Source organism: Protopterus annectens, chromosome 4.part0 (genome assembly GCF_019279795.1).
Source record: "Protopterus annectens isolate FY-2018-M chromosome 4.part0, PAN1.0, whole genome shotgun sequence".
Lineage (NCBI taxonomy): Eukaryota > Metazoa > Chordata > Ceratodontiformes > Protopteridae > Protopterus > Protopterus annectens.
Window position 1 is genome coordinate 1,926,083,004 of NC_056733.1, and position 14,063 is coordinate 1,926,097,066.

Here is a 14,063-nt window from a genome sequence, read left to right on the forward strand (position 1 = left end):
TATATATATATATATATATATATATATATATATATATATATACATATACTCTTATATGTATAATTGCTTGAATGTTGTGAAATATCTTGCAATGCTCTACCAGGTTCTTATCTGCTTTCATTGTATATTTTGTACACTTTTATTTTTAAGCAAAAGTGGTAATATCCTCTTATTGTATACTAACTGCTGTAAAGTCTACATCTGTATGCTACTACTCTGTAATGTCTCTTTTGTAAATATTTCTTCTCTCTGTAATCTTATGGAGTTTTTCTCCCCAGGACTTCACTGAAGACACACACTTGCTGTCCAGTCGAACTATCCTGGCAAACAAATGCTAAATAAATAAATTAATAAGTTCAAGGGTTTCCCCAAGTCCAGTAACACTGATTTCTGTTAGGACCATTTACAGCACTCATTTTCAAAGCTGATTTTGGCCAAGGCTTGTGCTGCGAAACCTTTGAAGGTTGCCATTCCATCAGAAATAGGCTTGTCATCTTCAAACAAAGCTACTATGCCACTGGACAGCTCAGAGGCCTCTATTAGGGCTCCTTCACTTAATTTGTGCAAAGGGGAGCACAGTACTACTCCACTGTTCATTTAACACAAGGTTCCTGTTGAATGAATTGGCTTGTTGGATATTTGCTGGAAACACAAGACCCCATAGGATGAGCCACACTTTTCAACCAATGCATAATGCACCATAGCCCAAACTGGCATGTTCTAACTTACTTCAGCTTAGGCAAAGTGGCATCTTGACCAACCCACAACTCAGGATTGATCCAAAGATAATTTCTAATTTGCCAAGGTTTTCTTGAACGTTTTGAAATCCAAGAGCCAGCACTGCAAATATCAGAACTGTATTGGCTACATTTAAAGCAGAGGAGGACAGATCCTACCCAGTTGAGGGATCTGTTGTAATACCAGATTCAGAGGAGAATGAACTGGCCTATGCATGCCAAAATACGATCTCTCTCCTAGTGCAGATCTGAGATTGAAGGCAACTGATCCTCTATTCCTGCACTAGAGAATCTCTGTTTTGTGGAAGTCTTTCACAAGGTGAAGCAAGGCTTCCACTGGGATATAGAGGAGTACTTAATGATCTAGTTGAGATAGGGGATTCTTATGTGCCACCTCTGCATAAGCCTTTTGCTATTATCTGCTCCTAGAAGTCCTGGAAGATGCTTTTATTAATTCATCACTGGAGCCTGACTCAGTTACTCCTGGTCCCAAGAAGCCTGATCATTTTATAAGGTCCAAGATTCCCATATATTGCTGTACAAAAACACTCTTGTTGATTGAGCTGTGGTGTTCCTGGATTGCAACACAGAATGTACTTTGGCTTCATCCAGAATCCCCATTACCAATATCAGGGAGAGTTGAATTCTTACCACTTTGGGAAATGCATATACATCTGCTTTCTTGGCTTTCAGTGCTATGAACTGCTGCACTCATATGCTTAAATTCAGGAGTCTGACCTTGATAATCTTATGTCTAAGCAGAGGGAGTTGAAGACTTATTTCTATAACAAGAAATGCTTGACCTAAGTACCATCTCTACCCAGGGACAAAGCACTCCATAAAATATGGCTATGATGTACTAGATGCATTTACAAGGGCAACATCCACAACGTCAACAATTTATAGAAAGACCAGCCTAAGGGCACCTTCCCTGCTGAATTGTGTGAATCCAGAGCTCCACAATGCCCCACCTCCAGATAAGGACCTCCTCTTTGGATACTTGGCTGAAAAAATGTTTAAGAGGCTGGAAGTAAAAATGAAAAGCATACATGTGTTAAAGTAGTTTATCATTCTCAGTTTCTGAAATGCAGCCCTTAAAGGTCTATTCTTTCTTTTCCAATCAAGACAAAGGTAAGCAACATAAAGTGAAAAAGCTTGCTAAAGAAAATCAATGACAGACATCGCAGGGGGATATACCTAGGTGCTGCTAGGGCTGAGATCAGCAGAGTGAACAGCTATGACATACTCAAGCTGTCCCCTCCACTTTCCCAGAAATCCTAGATGATATTATCAAGCCTAAATCTAACCCCATCCCACCCTCAACCTCATTAAAATGGGGGCCCCTTGGATATCTTTACGGAGGAGTGGGAGAAGGTAAACAAGTACAAGTCAGTCCTCAGCATTCCGAGACAAGGCTACAGTCCAATTCAAGAACAGACCCAGATTTTTAGGAATTCTCCCTGTTCCAAAGAATTAGGTTCTTTTGGGTGCTCCTGTTACTTAGTACTAAAAAATGGAACCATAGAAAATGTCTCAAAATTTGAGAAAAATTCTGTTTTCTACTAAAGACACTTTTTAAGACAAGGAAATTAAAGGACTTGGAGGCCTATTATAAACCTTTCAGAGCTAAACAAGTTCTTGTTAGTATCAAAATTCAAAAGGTTTATGCTTAAAGGCCAACTGCCTCTTCTGTTTCTGCTAGTCTTAATGGTCACATTGAATTTGGTGGGCATCTACCACCACTTCCCATTACAAAGGTGCTTATTAAGTATTTAAGATTTGAAACATGAGGAGCTCAATTATATTTCATCTGCTTGTCTGTTGACTTGTCTACTGCACCCAAGATATTTATAAATTCTTTAACTCTGGTAATAGTGTTTTGTAGGAACAAGGCCTTGCATACTTACCCTTAACTGGACTCAATGTAAGGGATTCAGAAGGCTTTGCAGTTTATCCTAACATGGTTTTAGAAACTAGATGACTATCTTCACCTCTCAAAGTCAAATTTGACTCCTGCAAGAAAAATGCTGTTGCCTGGGCATAATTGCTTACAGAACCAGAAAAAAAATTTCCCCACAAAGATGAGTCTCTCTTTCTCTCTCTGTCTTTCTCTGTTTCATACACACACACACACACACACACACACACACACACACACGCACACACACGCACACACACGCACACACACGCACACACACACACACGCACACACACGCACACACGCGTGCACACACACACACACACACACACACACACACACACACACACACACACACACACACACACACACGCACACTCCCTGCTAGTTATATATGTACTGAGATGCTCTACAGTGGGAAAATAAGACATTCCCTGATTCCCACTGTACTGTGATCTCTATGCAATTCATTCAACTTTCTGAAAAGTTGATCATAGCTTAAATGTAAGTCATAGGTAAGTTCTAGGCTAGTTGCCCTTGTAGACCATTTTAATTCTAGCAAAGTTCTCCTTCAAAGATGAGAATTGAACCCTGTACATTGCTTGTGTAAGATAAATATCTTAATCATTATACCAACCCACAACCATCACATGTTCTTCGTCGTGGGAAATTCAACTTTGTTTAAACGGCATTCATGTAAAATAGACCTGTATAAGTATATGTGAGTGGGTGAATTTATGTAACTGGATAAAATGTTTGGTTTCATAAAATTATTCCATGGCCATCTGACATTCCACTATTGTTTGTGGCCAATACAGGAGAGCCAGGAATCAGCTCAGTGCTCTGGAAATAGTGATCTCAGACATTCTAGTAATGCCGGTAGTAATATACCCGAATGTTTCAGATGCCAGAATACCTAGTGAAAAGTTAACTTTTATTTGTAATGGGGTGGGTAACTCGTTCAGGGCATGTGGAGTTGTGTGGGATGTCGATCCTACATACTGCCAGTTCCTGTTCCTTTCACCTATGCGCTGGTGATATCTGTATCCACATAGTTAGAATGATGTCAGACAAGAGCGTCCAACACCAAACAACTCATTACTGCATTGCTTCTGGGTAAGGAATACATTGTTTGAGCTCCTTGGGAATCAGCACATTCATTTCACTTAAGACGAAAAGTGAAAATGCTAACATTTTACTTTTTTCTGTGAGAGAAATCCTGTTGAAATGCCAGACTATACCACCAGTTTTTACTTCTTCCTTTCAGTATTTTAATGTGCTCTTGTAATGTCAAGGAATCATATGTAGTACATTGTTGTGTGCTGAATGTGTACTTATTCATTTGAATATGGGATCTGCACACCTTCTGTTGGAACTGCACCCACATAATTATAATCATGTTTGGTGCAATGTACCATATATATCATAAGTTCTTTAAGAATAAAGCCCACTGTTTTTTTTTTTTTTCTTAAGACAGTCCGTACAGATGTTGTTAGTGCTGTTGTTTCTGGAAAAAAGCAGTGCTTCAGTTTTGTCATTTGTCCTTTAGATCTTGCAACTGTAATTTCTGTAAATAATATGTGCCCTTTATAAGTTAAAGTCTGATCTCATTAATGGTTTATAGCTTGCAAGCTGATATTAGTTAATCGTAGAAAGCATACTGAGTGACCATGTTCCCTTGGCATGTTATATATGTGACTTTCCTATGGCATATGAGTGTGAACAAGCACTTTAGTCTTCTTCACTTAATTGACTGGTAATGCATTTGCTTAGACATAACACAGAGAATGTGATTATTATATACTGGAAAAATTGCAGTCATTCAAAGTACACATTTATCATTCTTGTGCTTTTATTTCCAAAGATTAACTATTGAGGCAGAATGCCAGCTGCAATTACATAACTTCCCAATGGATGAACATTCCTGTCCTCTGGAATTTTCAAGCTGTAAGTAACCTTTCATCCTATATATAAACTATAAATATGCCCTAATTAAATGTTTCATTCTGATCACTATTGCCAGGTGTTAGTGTAGTATTTAAGGTTGAAAACTGTATTTACATTGTATAAACAATAATGTATCTTATTTATAGTCTATATTCATTCACTTCCTTTATTTTGCTAAATATGTTATATAGATATTTAGATTACCCTATGCCCTATTGAGAAAGAAAGCCAGAACTATATAAAACATGTAAATTCTTACAATGTGACATATCATACATACTTTAAAAATGCATTCAAATATATTTTTGCTAATAGTTATATTTGATATTCACATACATTTACAAAATGTTATTTACTTATACTTTGTATACATTACCCTTCCTGAACTATAGCTTTCTGAAAATATAAGCCAATGACAGATATTTTATTGGCATTATTTTATTTAAGATGGATATCCAAAGGAAGAAATTCTTTACCAGTGGAAAGCCAAGTCTGTTAATATAGGAGATATTAGGAACTGGAGGCTCTACCAGTTTTATTTCCTTGGACACAGGAATATGACAGAAACTGTGAAGACAACTTCAGGTAAGATAATCCTACTCAGTAGAAACAGAAAAAAAGTACAAATCTTGGTCTATGTTTACAATAGTCTGAGGTAGTAATATGTAATAGAAAATTGCAAATACCTGAAACATTATTACATTTGTATTCTAAATTGGCTGTGCTGTGTTATGAACTGCTAATGGCTAAGTAATAAGAAAGGTGTGTACCCTTGTGTATGCAAAAAATGAATTACATTTTATGTACACCAGAGTATACATTGTGAGAAAAGCTAAGACTGAGCTCCATGTATAGAACAGATCTATCACATTATATAACTCAGAATGTGTATAAAATCCTCCTTCTCTATTAAGGTTATAGATTTTAAATAACAGGCATATGTTTTTGTGTATTATTCACTGTTAAGGCAAGGATACCCTAATTGAAGAAAGTTTTGCACTGCTAGGTATGACAGTGAAACAGATTATGAACCAAAAAGAGAGGGATACAGAGACAGTGATGAACAAAAGGTTAGAATGTGCAGAGATTAAATAATAAAGATAGGCTTTTGAAGAACAAGGACAGAAGGAAGGAATCTAGTGCTCAGGTGGTAGAACAAAGAAGTGAAGGAGGGGGTTGGTCTGTATGATCCAGACTTTGTAAAAGCATATATTTACTAGTCACAGTAACCATAAGGGCATTTTCAAATGCACTAAGTACATAGTCCAAGCCTTGTCATGAAATGGAATAAAGCCTTGACCATGCCCAATGAACCCCTGATCATTTAAGCAGCACCTGGTCAGGGAGGGTGAGAATGTGGGACAGAGCTAATTCACTTTTTCTTAGTGGGAGGCAGTGGTGGAATCTGCCTCACTGCTGAATACAACAGGACTTCTGACAGCTTATAGGAGCATCCATTCCTTTGTTGTGGCTATATGCTGCACATAAGTCAGTGAGGCATCACATATTTATGTTAGCATGCAAGGGACCTTCATAGTGCACCTGCATTTAAGAGAACAGCATGCCACTGCAAGACCAAGTTAGGTATTGGCAGATGGGGGCTTGCACGGACATAGGATTGCGTGGCCACTGAGACTTAATTCTCATCTCCTGCAGAGAGAATTACTTAATAAAGTTGTCTCTCTGAACAAGGAGAAAATGGGCTGCAAGGCCTTTCCCTGATCTGGGTTGAGTAGGTCTGTCTCTCACCACCACAGGAGGAAGAATCTGGTCAGCTGGGTGCAGTGGTGGGACAATCTGATAGTCATCATGCAGTGTACAAAAATAAATAAAGAAATAAATACAAAAGAAAGGGACTATTCAGGGACTTGTCAGGGGAAAACTGAAGCTGTAAAATATTATACATGTTTAGAATTCTGCACCCTTGACAGAGGAAAGAGCAACCTTAACCCACAATGTTAACTGAGTGAGTACAGCTAGTTTAGTATAGCAGTGTTTTTTCCTATATAATGAGCATATCAGGCATTATCCAAAGCCTGTAACAATTTGTGAGTTATAAGGGAGAGGAACAGGGCATATATCAGCAAACTTTTCAACCTCACTTTGCTAGAAATCTAGACAAAGCCAAAATTTATGGTGGGACAAAGATATACAAATTTGAGTTATTCATCTTATTAGCCTAGAAAGTCACTAAAACAACAGCTTTTGCATTAGCATGCATTTACTGAAAGATATGAAACCTGAAACTTTAATATCTGTCTTTAAAGACTGAGTGCAATAATCCATGATTTATGAGGGCAGTGAAAATGTAAAAGGAGACATCTGGTATGTTCTGTTAACTTAGGAACAGGAAAGAGTGTGTGTTGGAGAGTGAAAATAGGGGTAGCTGTGCTAACATGACACATGGCACAACTATTAACTGCAGCAGAAAAAGTTCTTATCTGCTCTTGTCTTAGTAAATGGCTACTCAGAGACTTGTAAATTAGTTATGATGAGATCAGAGTACAGTGCACATTTACAGTAGATTACAGTGCACTTTACATTAGTCAGAAATTAAGGAGACTAACAGACAATGTAAAGGTATATACTTAAAATGCAGAAAGTATAGGTCTTAGTAAACTATTATAGCTCATAAATATTCATGAAAGTTAAAAAAGTAAGTAGCATTAAATAAAATGTATAGACACAAGTAAACGCAAAATATGGTAATTATGCTTCAAGACCACTTATAAAGTCATCTTTTTAGTTCTGATTTCAATTAGTCTTCAGAAAATAGCCATCATGTTTGATAGGCTATACAATATGTGGCAGAAAAACTGCCAAGGAGGGGATTCCTCTGTATCCAATGCAGTAAAAGAAAATTAACGTAAAAGGTATAGGTGAGCCAAGTAGGCTCAACAGTTGAGGCAAATCTGGCAAAGATCCAAAACATGCAGAAAATGCTATTAAAAGGGCACAGTACAAAGTTGCCAGTTCAGGCCATGGAGTAAGGTTGTATGTGTATAAAACAGAAAAAGGGGCACTTTGCCCTACATACCCAAATTATTGGCTAAGCAGCTAATAAAGTGCACTCATCAGCTACTAAGTTATGTAGGTTTTCTGAAAATTTGGCCTATCATATAAAACCTCAGTTGTAGAGAGTGCCAGTTTCAGAAAAAGCATGGTACAGAATACAAATACATTTTTCAAGACCTCTTCCTCTTGAAAAAGGGGGTTAAAATCAAATCATAAAGTTAAGAGATTTCAATCCAAACAGGCCATAAATGCTCAAGTAACACCTAGTGGTCAAAATTAAAATTGCAGGTTTACCAAATATATATATATATATATATATATATATATATATATATATATATATATATATATATATATTTTTTTTTAGATTATAAGTCAGGTAGCATAAAGCTAAATATAGTAGTTAGCAATATAAATGTAAAGTAACTACAGAAGTAGGTTCCAGTAGACTTTCATCAGGGATCTCAGGGGCAACTGTTAGATTAGGGATTTCCATTTTTAAATAGTTGTTAGACAGACAGGCTAAAGGATAAAATAAATTGTGTTTCATTTATTCATAAAAGACAGTTAAGCAGAAAGGAAAATAACTTTGCTGGCCAAGCATAAAGAGACAGTTTATTAAAAAGGAAAGTTAAGCATAAAATATGCAGAAAGAATGTTCTTTTCTCAAGGAAAAGATCAGCTACAGAATGTTCTTTAATGAAGCACATACAAAGCCTGAGACCAAGGTTTAAAAAAATGTAAATAATGAGACTAAAGGAATGTAGTATGTGGTGTTCAGGATAAGCAAGGCAATTAAGGTTAGTAAGTTCGTTCGACCTGTTACTTCAGAGAAGATGACAAACACTCGAGCCTGAGTACAGAAAACAGGTCGTCTAGAGACTATGTCAGCAGTTTACGTTGTTCAGGACAATTAGAATGATGTGCGGCAATTTAAATTGTTTATCAGTACTGTTAATAAAGACAGTATTCATTTTGAATACACAAGACTTGGTCCATAAGGGAGAGACTGACATCTTTTTAGAACAAGTTTGGATAATTAAGACTTTCGTTTCTCAGTCTCATTGTATACAGTGTTTCCAGCTAATTATGGTACAGTACAGCATTATCAAATTTTACAGTATTTCTGATACCCAAGGAGCTAACTTGCCTTTACTGCTCTGGTTCCTGCACCATACAGAAGCTCTAGTCAAACCACTATTATTATACTGTTCCACTCCTGTGGCACTCCTCTGTCAAAAAATCCCCCAAGAGCATGTGCAAGTTACCTATGAATTCCTATTAGAAGACCGAAGACGCATTCTTTCAAATGCGTCTTGGTCGAACTTAAAAGACTGAAACAGCAAAATATCAAAGCTGCTTTTAAGCAAATTCTTTCCCTGGGAAAGAATTTGCTTGGCCGCTTCATTACTTTGCCATTTTTGTCACTGTAGTGTGGTCTCAGAGTTGGTATATTTAAGTAGGGCGGTGTGGGGAGCTTAGCCCCCCATATTGGGGGTGGGGTGGGGGGGGCTTAACCCCTCACTTAATGTAATGTTTCAAGTGTTTTATTTATTTTTTTGTTGGAACATCCATTTTTTTCCAAAGGAAAAAAAATCACTGTTCTGACAGTACGACATTGCAAGCTATCGCTTACATAGGTTCGATTAATTACCGTTCATTTTTTTAAGTGTCCGATCTAATATAGACCCGTTGCCTACAAGACATTTTATTATAGCTTATTTTCCTCATTCAAATTTTCTTTCTCCTTAGCCACAACTCTAATGCATCTGAAACTGTTAATCTGTTCTATCTTCTCTTCTTTCTCAACTTTTAGCTTCTAATTTCCCCATTTACTGCCATGACTGCTGTCCTGTCTGTACTCACCTTCATTCCATGTGCCTTTAGTTTTGCATTTTAGTCTTGTATTGTCTGCTGATGTTAGTGTTCAGAGTAGTTTCACTTTATCTGCACAAAGTACATGTGCTGAGCAATGTCCTCCATCTTGTTTTCTCTTGTAGTCCATCACTAGCATGAACAGGAGTGGGGGTGAAATCTGAACCCTGTTGCACATCCACTCCCATTTGGAACCCGTCTATATATCTAGAAAATGGTTCAACTTGTGTCACTGATCCTTGTACAGAGCTTGTATTAATTCTACCAATGTTTTCAAGACTTTGCATCATTGCAGGACTGCTCAAATTGGTACAGTAGCTGGGTGGGACAAAATGGGCTACTGCCCTCAAACTGCACTTCAGAAAAGTTTCCTACTGGCACAGTTGGACTCTTTCCTCATCTCCAGCTAATCCTTCACTATCTGTCTCAGTCCAAATATCTGGCCTGTTGTACTGCACCTTGATCTAAATCTGAAATGCTCATCTCCCACCTTACTTATCAGTTACCTTCTCAAACACTTTCATGCAGTTGCAAATATCCCCTTTGTTCTTGTAGACTAGCAACAGAATGTTTATTCTTCAATCATCTAGGATACTTATGTCTCTACATGCACAATGAGTGCTCTCAGAAGCCATTTCCCCGTTACAGATCATATCTGCTGTAACTTCATCTGAGCCTGCAAATTTCCAAAATTTTCATTTTCCCTAGTGTCTCCAAACTTATTCTGGGGTGGAAACTCCTTCCTATCATTCATCTATTCATGTAGATAAATTACCTGCTTTATCTAGTTTAGGGTCATATTGGAGATGGAGCTATTATTCATCATGGTGAATATAATTGCAGTATATGAATGTTTCCTTGATACATGACAGAAGGCTGTTGTAGTATTAAATCAGAAAGGTGTGGGGTTGACTTTAGGCCCATATAGGTGTATCAGCAGATCCCATGTTCTGTGTAAAACCATGCATTAATGTAGTTTATACAGAATTACACAGGAGAAGCATTTTTGTTAGATATACATCAAACACATCAAAGACAAGAGATAAAAGAATGGCAGAGAGAGAGAGAGAGAGAGAGACTAATGTAATACAGTAGAAAGAAGCTGACAAGCAATACCATTGCATGAATCTGTATTTGATAGGAATGGAGTGGGTGACTCTGAACTCCAGGATGGATAAAGGGGGATGGAGTACGTTAGGCCTTAAACTAAGAAGTGCTCAGTCAGTTGGCACATGAGTATTCCAAAAATGATATAATTGTTCATGCATTGTCATGAATACCCAGGTGACAATGTTAACCAACAGTAATCTAATCAATATGTAGTTTAGAGGGAGGGAGGGAGGATAGAAATACAAGTATGATGGAGTAGGATTTTAGAGGGGTGGGTTATGCTGAGCTGGAAGGAGGAGAATCAGAAAGGAGTAAGGTGATAGGGCAAAACCAAGAGAGTAAACAATATGGGAATGGGTGAAAGACAAAGCTATCCTGATTATGGCAAGGGTATGACAAGGATGCAGAAAGCGAAAAAAGAGTATGCCAATATGGCTACACAGGATAGCCACACCCACCAATAATTAAGGTAAAATATACATCATACAAAAGTTAGGAGAGAATTTGAAAAGGGAGGTGAGAAGGCCCTGTCTTAAAATGAAAGATCAGGGAATAGGAAGTGGCACAAGTAAAAATTATAAGGGTGCGGTGAACTTCTCTCTGGATCTCCAAGAATATGTTTTAACTGAGATATATGTGGGCCCATGGCACAAACTAAAACAACTAATATTGTGAAAGGAATCCACAGATGCATTCAAAAGGGATTGGCAAAGATGAAGAAAGGGTGACAGGGAAAGAGAGGAGTATTTTTTCTGATTATGAAGTAAACTTAAAGTAATATAGTATTAAGAATAATACAAAGAAACAAACAAAAAAGTATTAATTATTGCTGCATGTGACAGGTCTGAGAATGGCAACCTTTTATCTAGATCTTCTGCAGAAGAATAATAGATAATTTAAGTCTGGAATTTGAAATCATAGTAATACTTGGAATCTTTAAGTTTTAAAGTTTGTTGAGATTGAGTAAATGGTTCAGTCCTTCTCTAACTTAATTAAAACGAGCCTGTTAATTTGCTTAAGCAGAGAATCACAGAAAATCTATGTTTTTTTTTTACTTTGTTTTCGTCAATGTCCTGGCATAAAGCTGACGTTTTTAGTTTCCTTACTCTTTATTCAAAAAACAGTTAATCTTTAAGTAAGAACAGCAGATCTCAACAGTGACAGGCATTGATGATACCCTTCAACATGACTATTCTGAATAACAAGCTGAGATTATTAGCAAGGAAGAGGTTTGCCTGTGGAGGCTAAGCTTCAGTGCATATCTGAGCTGTCATGTGTGTCTTGTATTTAACAGATGCTCAGAATACAAATGTTGATCTTCTGATATACATGGAGAGTTATGGCAGAATGCCAGTCTCAATCAAGCTGCATGTCACCATATCTAAGTCTTTATGGTCATCTTTCAGCTCATCTGTTACTCTTCCAACCTTGCAAACTCATCCATCATCATTTTCTGTTTTCGTAAAGTATGCATTGTTCACCTCAGTTGTGTTCCTGCTGCCGCAATGACCCCAGTCAAAGATTATTATTGTCAGCAATTCTTTGGAGAACAGATATGCATGCTTGATATTTTAAGCATATGTTGCAGATTAAAACTGCAAAGTTGTCACCACTTGAGTCCTTCCCATAGCAAACAGACACCTTACCATTTACTAAGTTGCGATCACATGACAGTCTTTTGGTTCTGCTTTCCACACATGTACTGGTATGCCACTTTATGCTATATACACTGATACATCAAAAACATACTCCATAAAGCATGCTGCTTGATTACCTTGAAAATCTGTATTTTGTGACAAGAGTTCTAAGATATGGAGTGCTTGACACCAAGAAGCATTGAATATTAAACCAAGGGCTGTTGCGCTGAATATATGTTGCAGACAGTCCTTACATATATATGTCAAAGCTAGTATTTTCAAATTCAAAAGCTATTCAGTCATTCTTCTTTTTGAATTAGATTGTTTTGAGATGGCTGGTTTCCACTTCGTAATTAAAATGTTTTACATGCACTGTGACTGCCAGTATGAAGAGCATATTTTTTCTGCAATGTTGGCTGCACTGTCAGAATCATAGGATTCAGCAGAATAACAAACATGCATTATGACAGAAATCCAGGAAATGAATTAAAATGCTTCACCATTCTTGTAATATTATTATCTGCAGCAAGGCGTAGATCGTCTGTCTGCTCAGTTTAAGTCGTGGTCAGGAAATAAACATTTGAAAAAAATATGAGAGGTTTTATTTTCAGCAAAGCTGTTACAATAGTGCCGTGCAAAAATTGAAAGTCAGTATTTCCAATGAAGCCAAGTTGTCTCTCTTTAGGAACAGTGAGGATGTTTGTAGTATTTAAACAATTTACTAGCCTCAGTAAGAAACTGAGATGCCTCATAAAATCCTCCAAAGCTAGTTACGAAAATAAAATTGCCAAAGATTCCAAAGACAACCACAAAGCATTCTATAACTATGTCAAGAATCTAAATGGCAATGCTCAGATCTGCTCTGAGCTAAAACAGAATGGCATTAAATATACTGATCCAAAGGATATTGCCAATATCCTGGCAGATCGATTCAGTGCCAACTTCACCCCCCTCTCACCCCCTAAATGGCCCATCTCAATACCAGAAGATTGCCAAATTCCAGTAATAACGGCCACACAGGTACAAAACGCACTCTCTAAAGCCAAGAATACAGCATCCATGGGACCAGATGACATCCCGGGCTGTGTATTACATGAACTACAATATGAACTGGCACCTCACCTAAGTGTCATGTTTAATCATAGCCTCACCTCAGGTTTCGTGCCCACTGAGTGGCGCAGAGCTACAGTTATCCCAATCCACAAGGGGGGATCCACCTTGGATCCCGGAAACTACCGTCCCATCAGTCTGACAAGCCTTATCTGCAAGGCCATGGAGCGTATTATCATGGAACTTATAAACAAAGACATTGGCAACCTTCAAACACTGGACCCCACCCAGTTTGGGTTTGTGAAGGGCCGATCTTGTCTCCTGAACCTGATTGACTTCTTTGAATCAGTCTCCAGAGCCATGGACAAGGGTAAGGTGGTCCACACAGCCTATCTAGACCTTGCCAAGGCCTTTGACACCATCCCCTACTCTGGAATCATAGATAAACTTAGTAAGTTGGGCATTAATCCCTATGTCACCCAATGGGTTGCTAAATGGCTTACTGATAGAACCCACACTGTAAAAGTAGCCGACTCCAAATCCAGCTCCAGACAAGTGACAAGTGGAGTACCTCAGGGTTCAGTCCTGGGGCGCTCTTGTTTGGCATCTACTTCTCTGAAGTACAGGTCAACACTAAGGGACTCTGGCTAACAAAGTTTGCAGATGACTGCAAACTGGGAGCCATTATTGAATCCCCAAATTATGTGGATACTCTACAAAAGGGCCTTACAGAAACAGATGCTTGGTGCCAGAGCCATGGGCTCAAGGTCAATG

The 14,063-nt window shown here is 37.8% G+C and overlaps 1 protein-coding gene across 2 annotated transcripts in view; it reads left to right on the forward strand.

Annotated features, from left to right (window-relative positions):
- The window catches only part of LOC122800073 (gamma-aminobutyric acid receptor subunit gamma-2), an 854,805-nt gene that overhangs the window by 514,393 nt on the left and 326,349 nt on the right, over positions 1-14,063 (forward strand). For both annotated transcript variants that reach the window (XM_044069578.1, XM_044069579.1), the window contains exons 5-6: positions 4,520-4,602; positions 5,050-5,187. In XM_044069578.1, the coding sequence (XP_043925513.1) occupies positions 4,520-4,602; positions 5,050-5,187 (221 nt within the window). The remainder of the gene's footprint in view (positions 1-4,519; positions 4,603-5,049; positions 5,188-14,063) is intronic.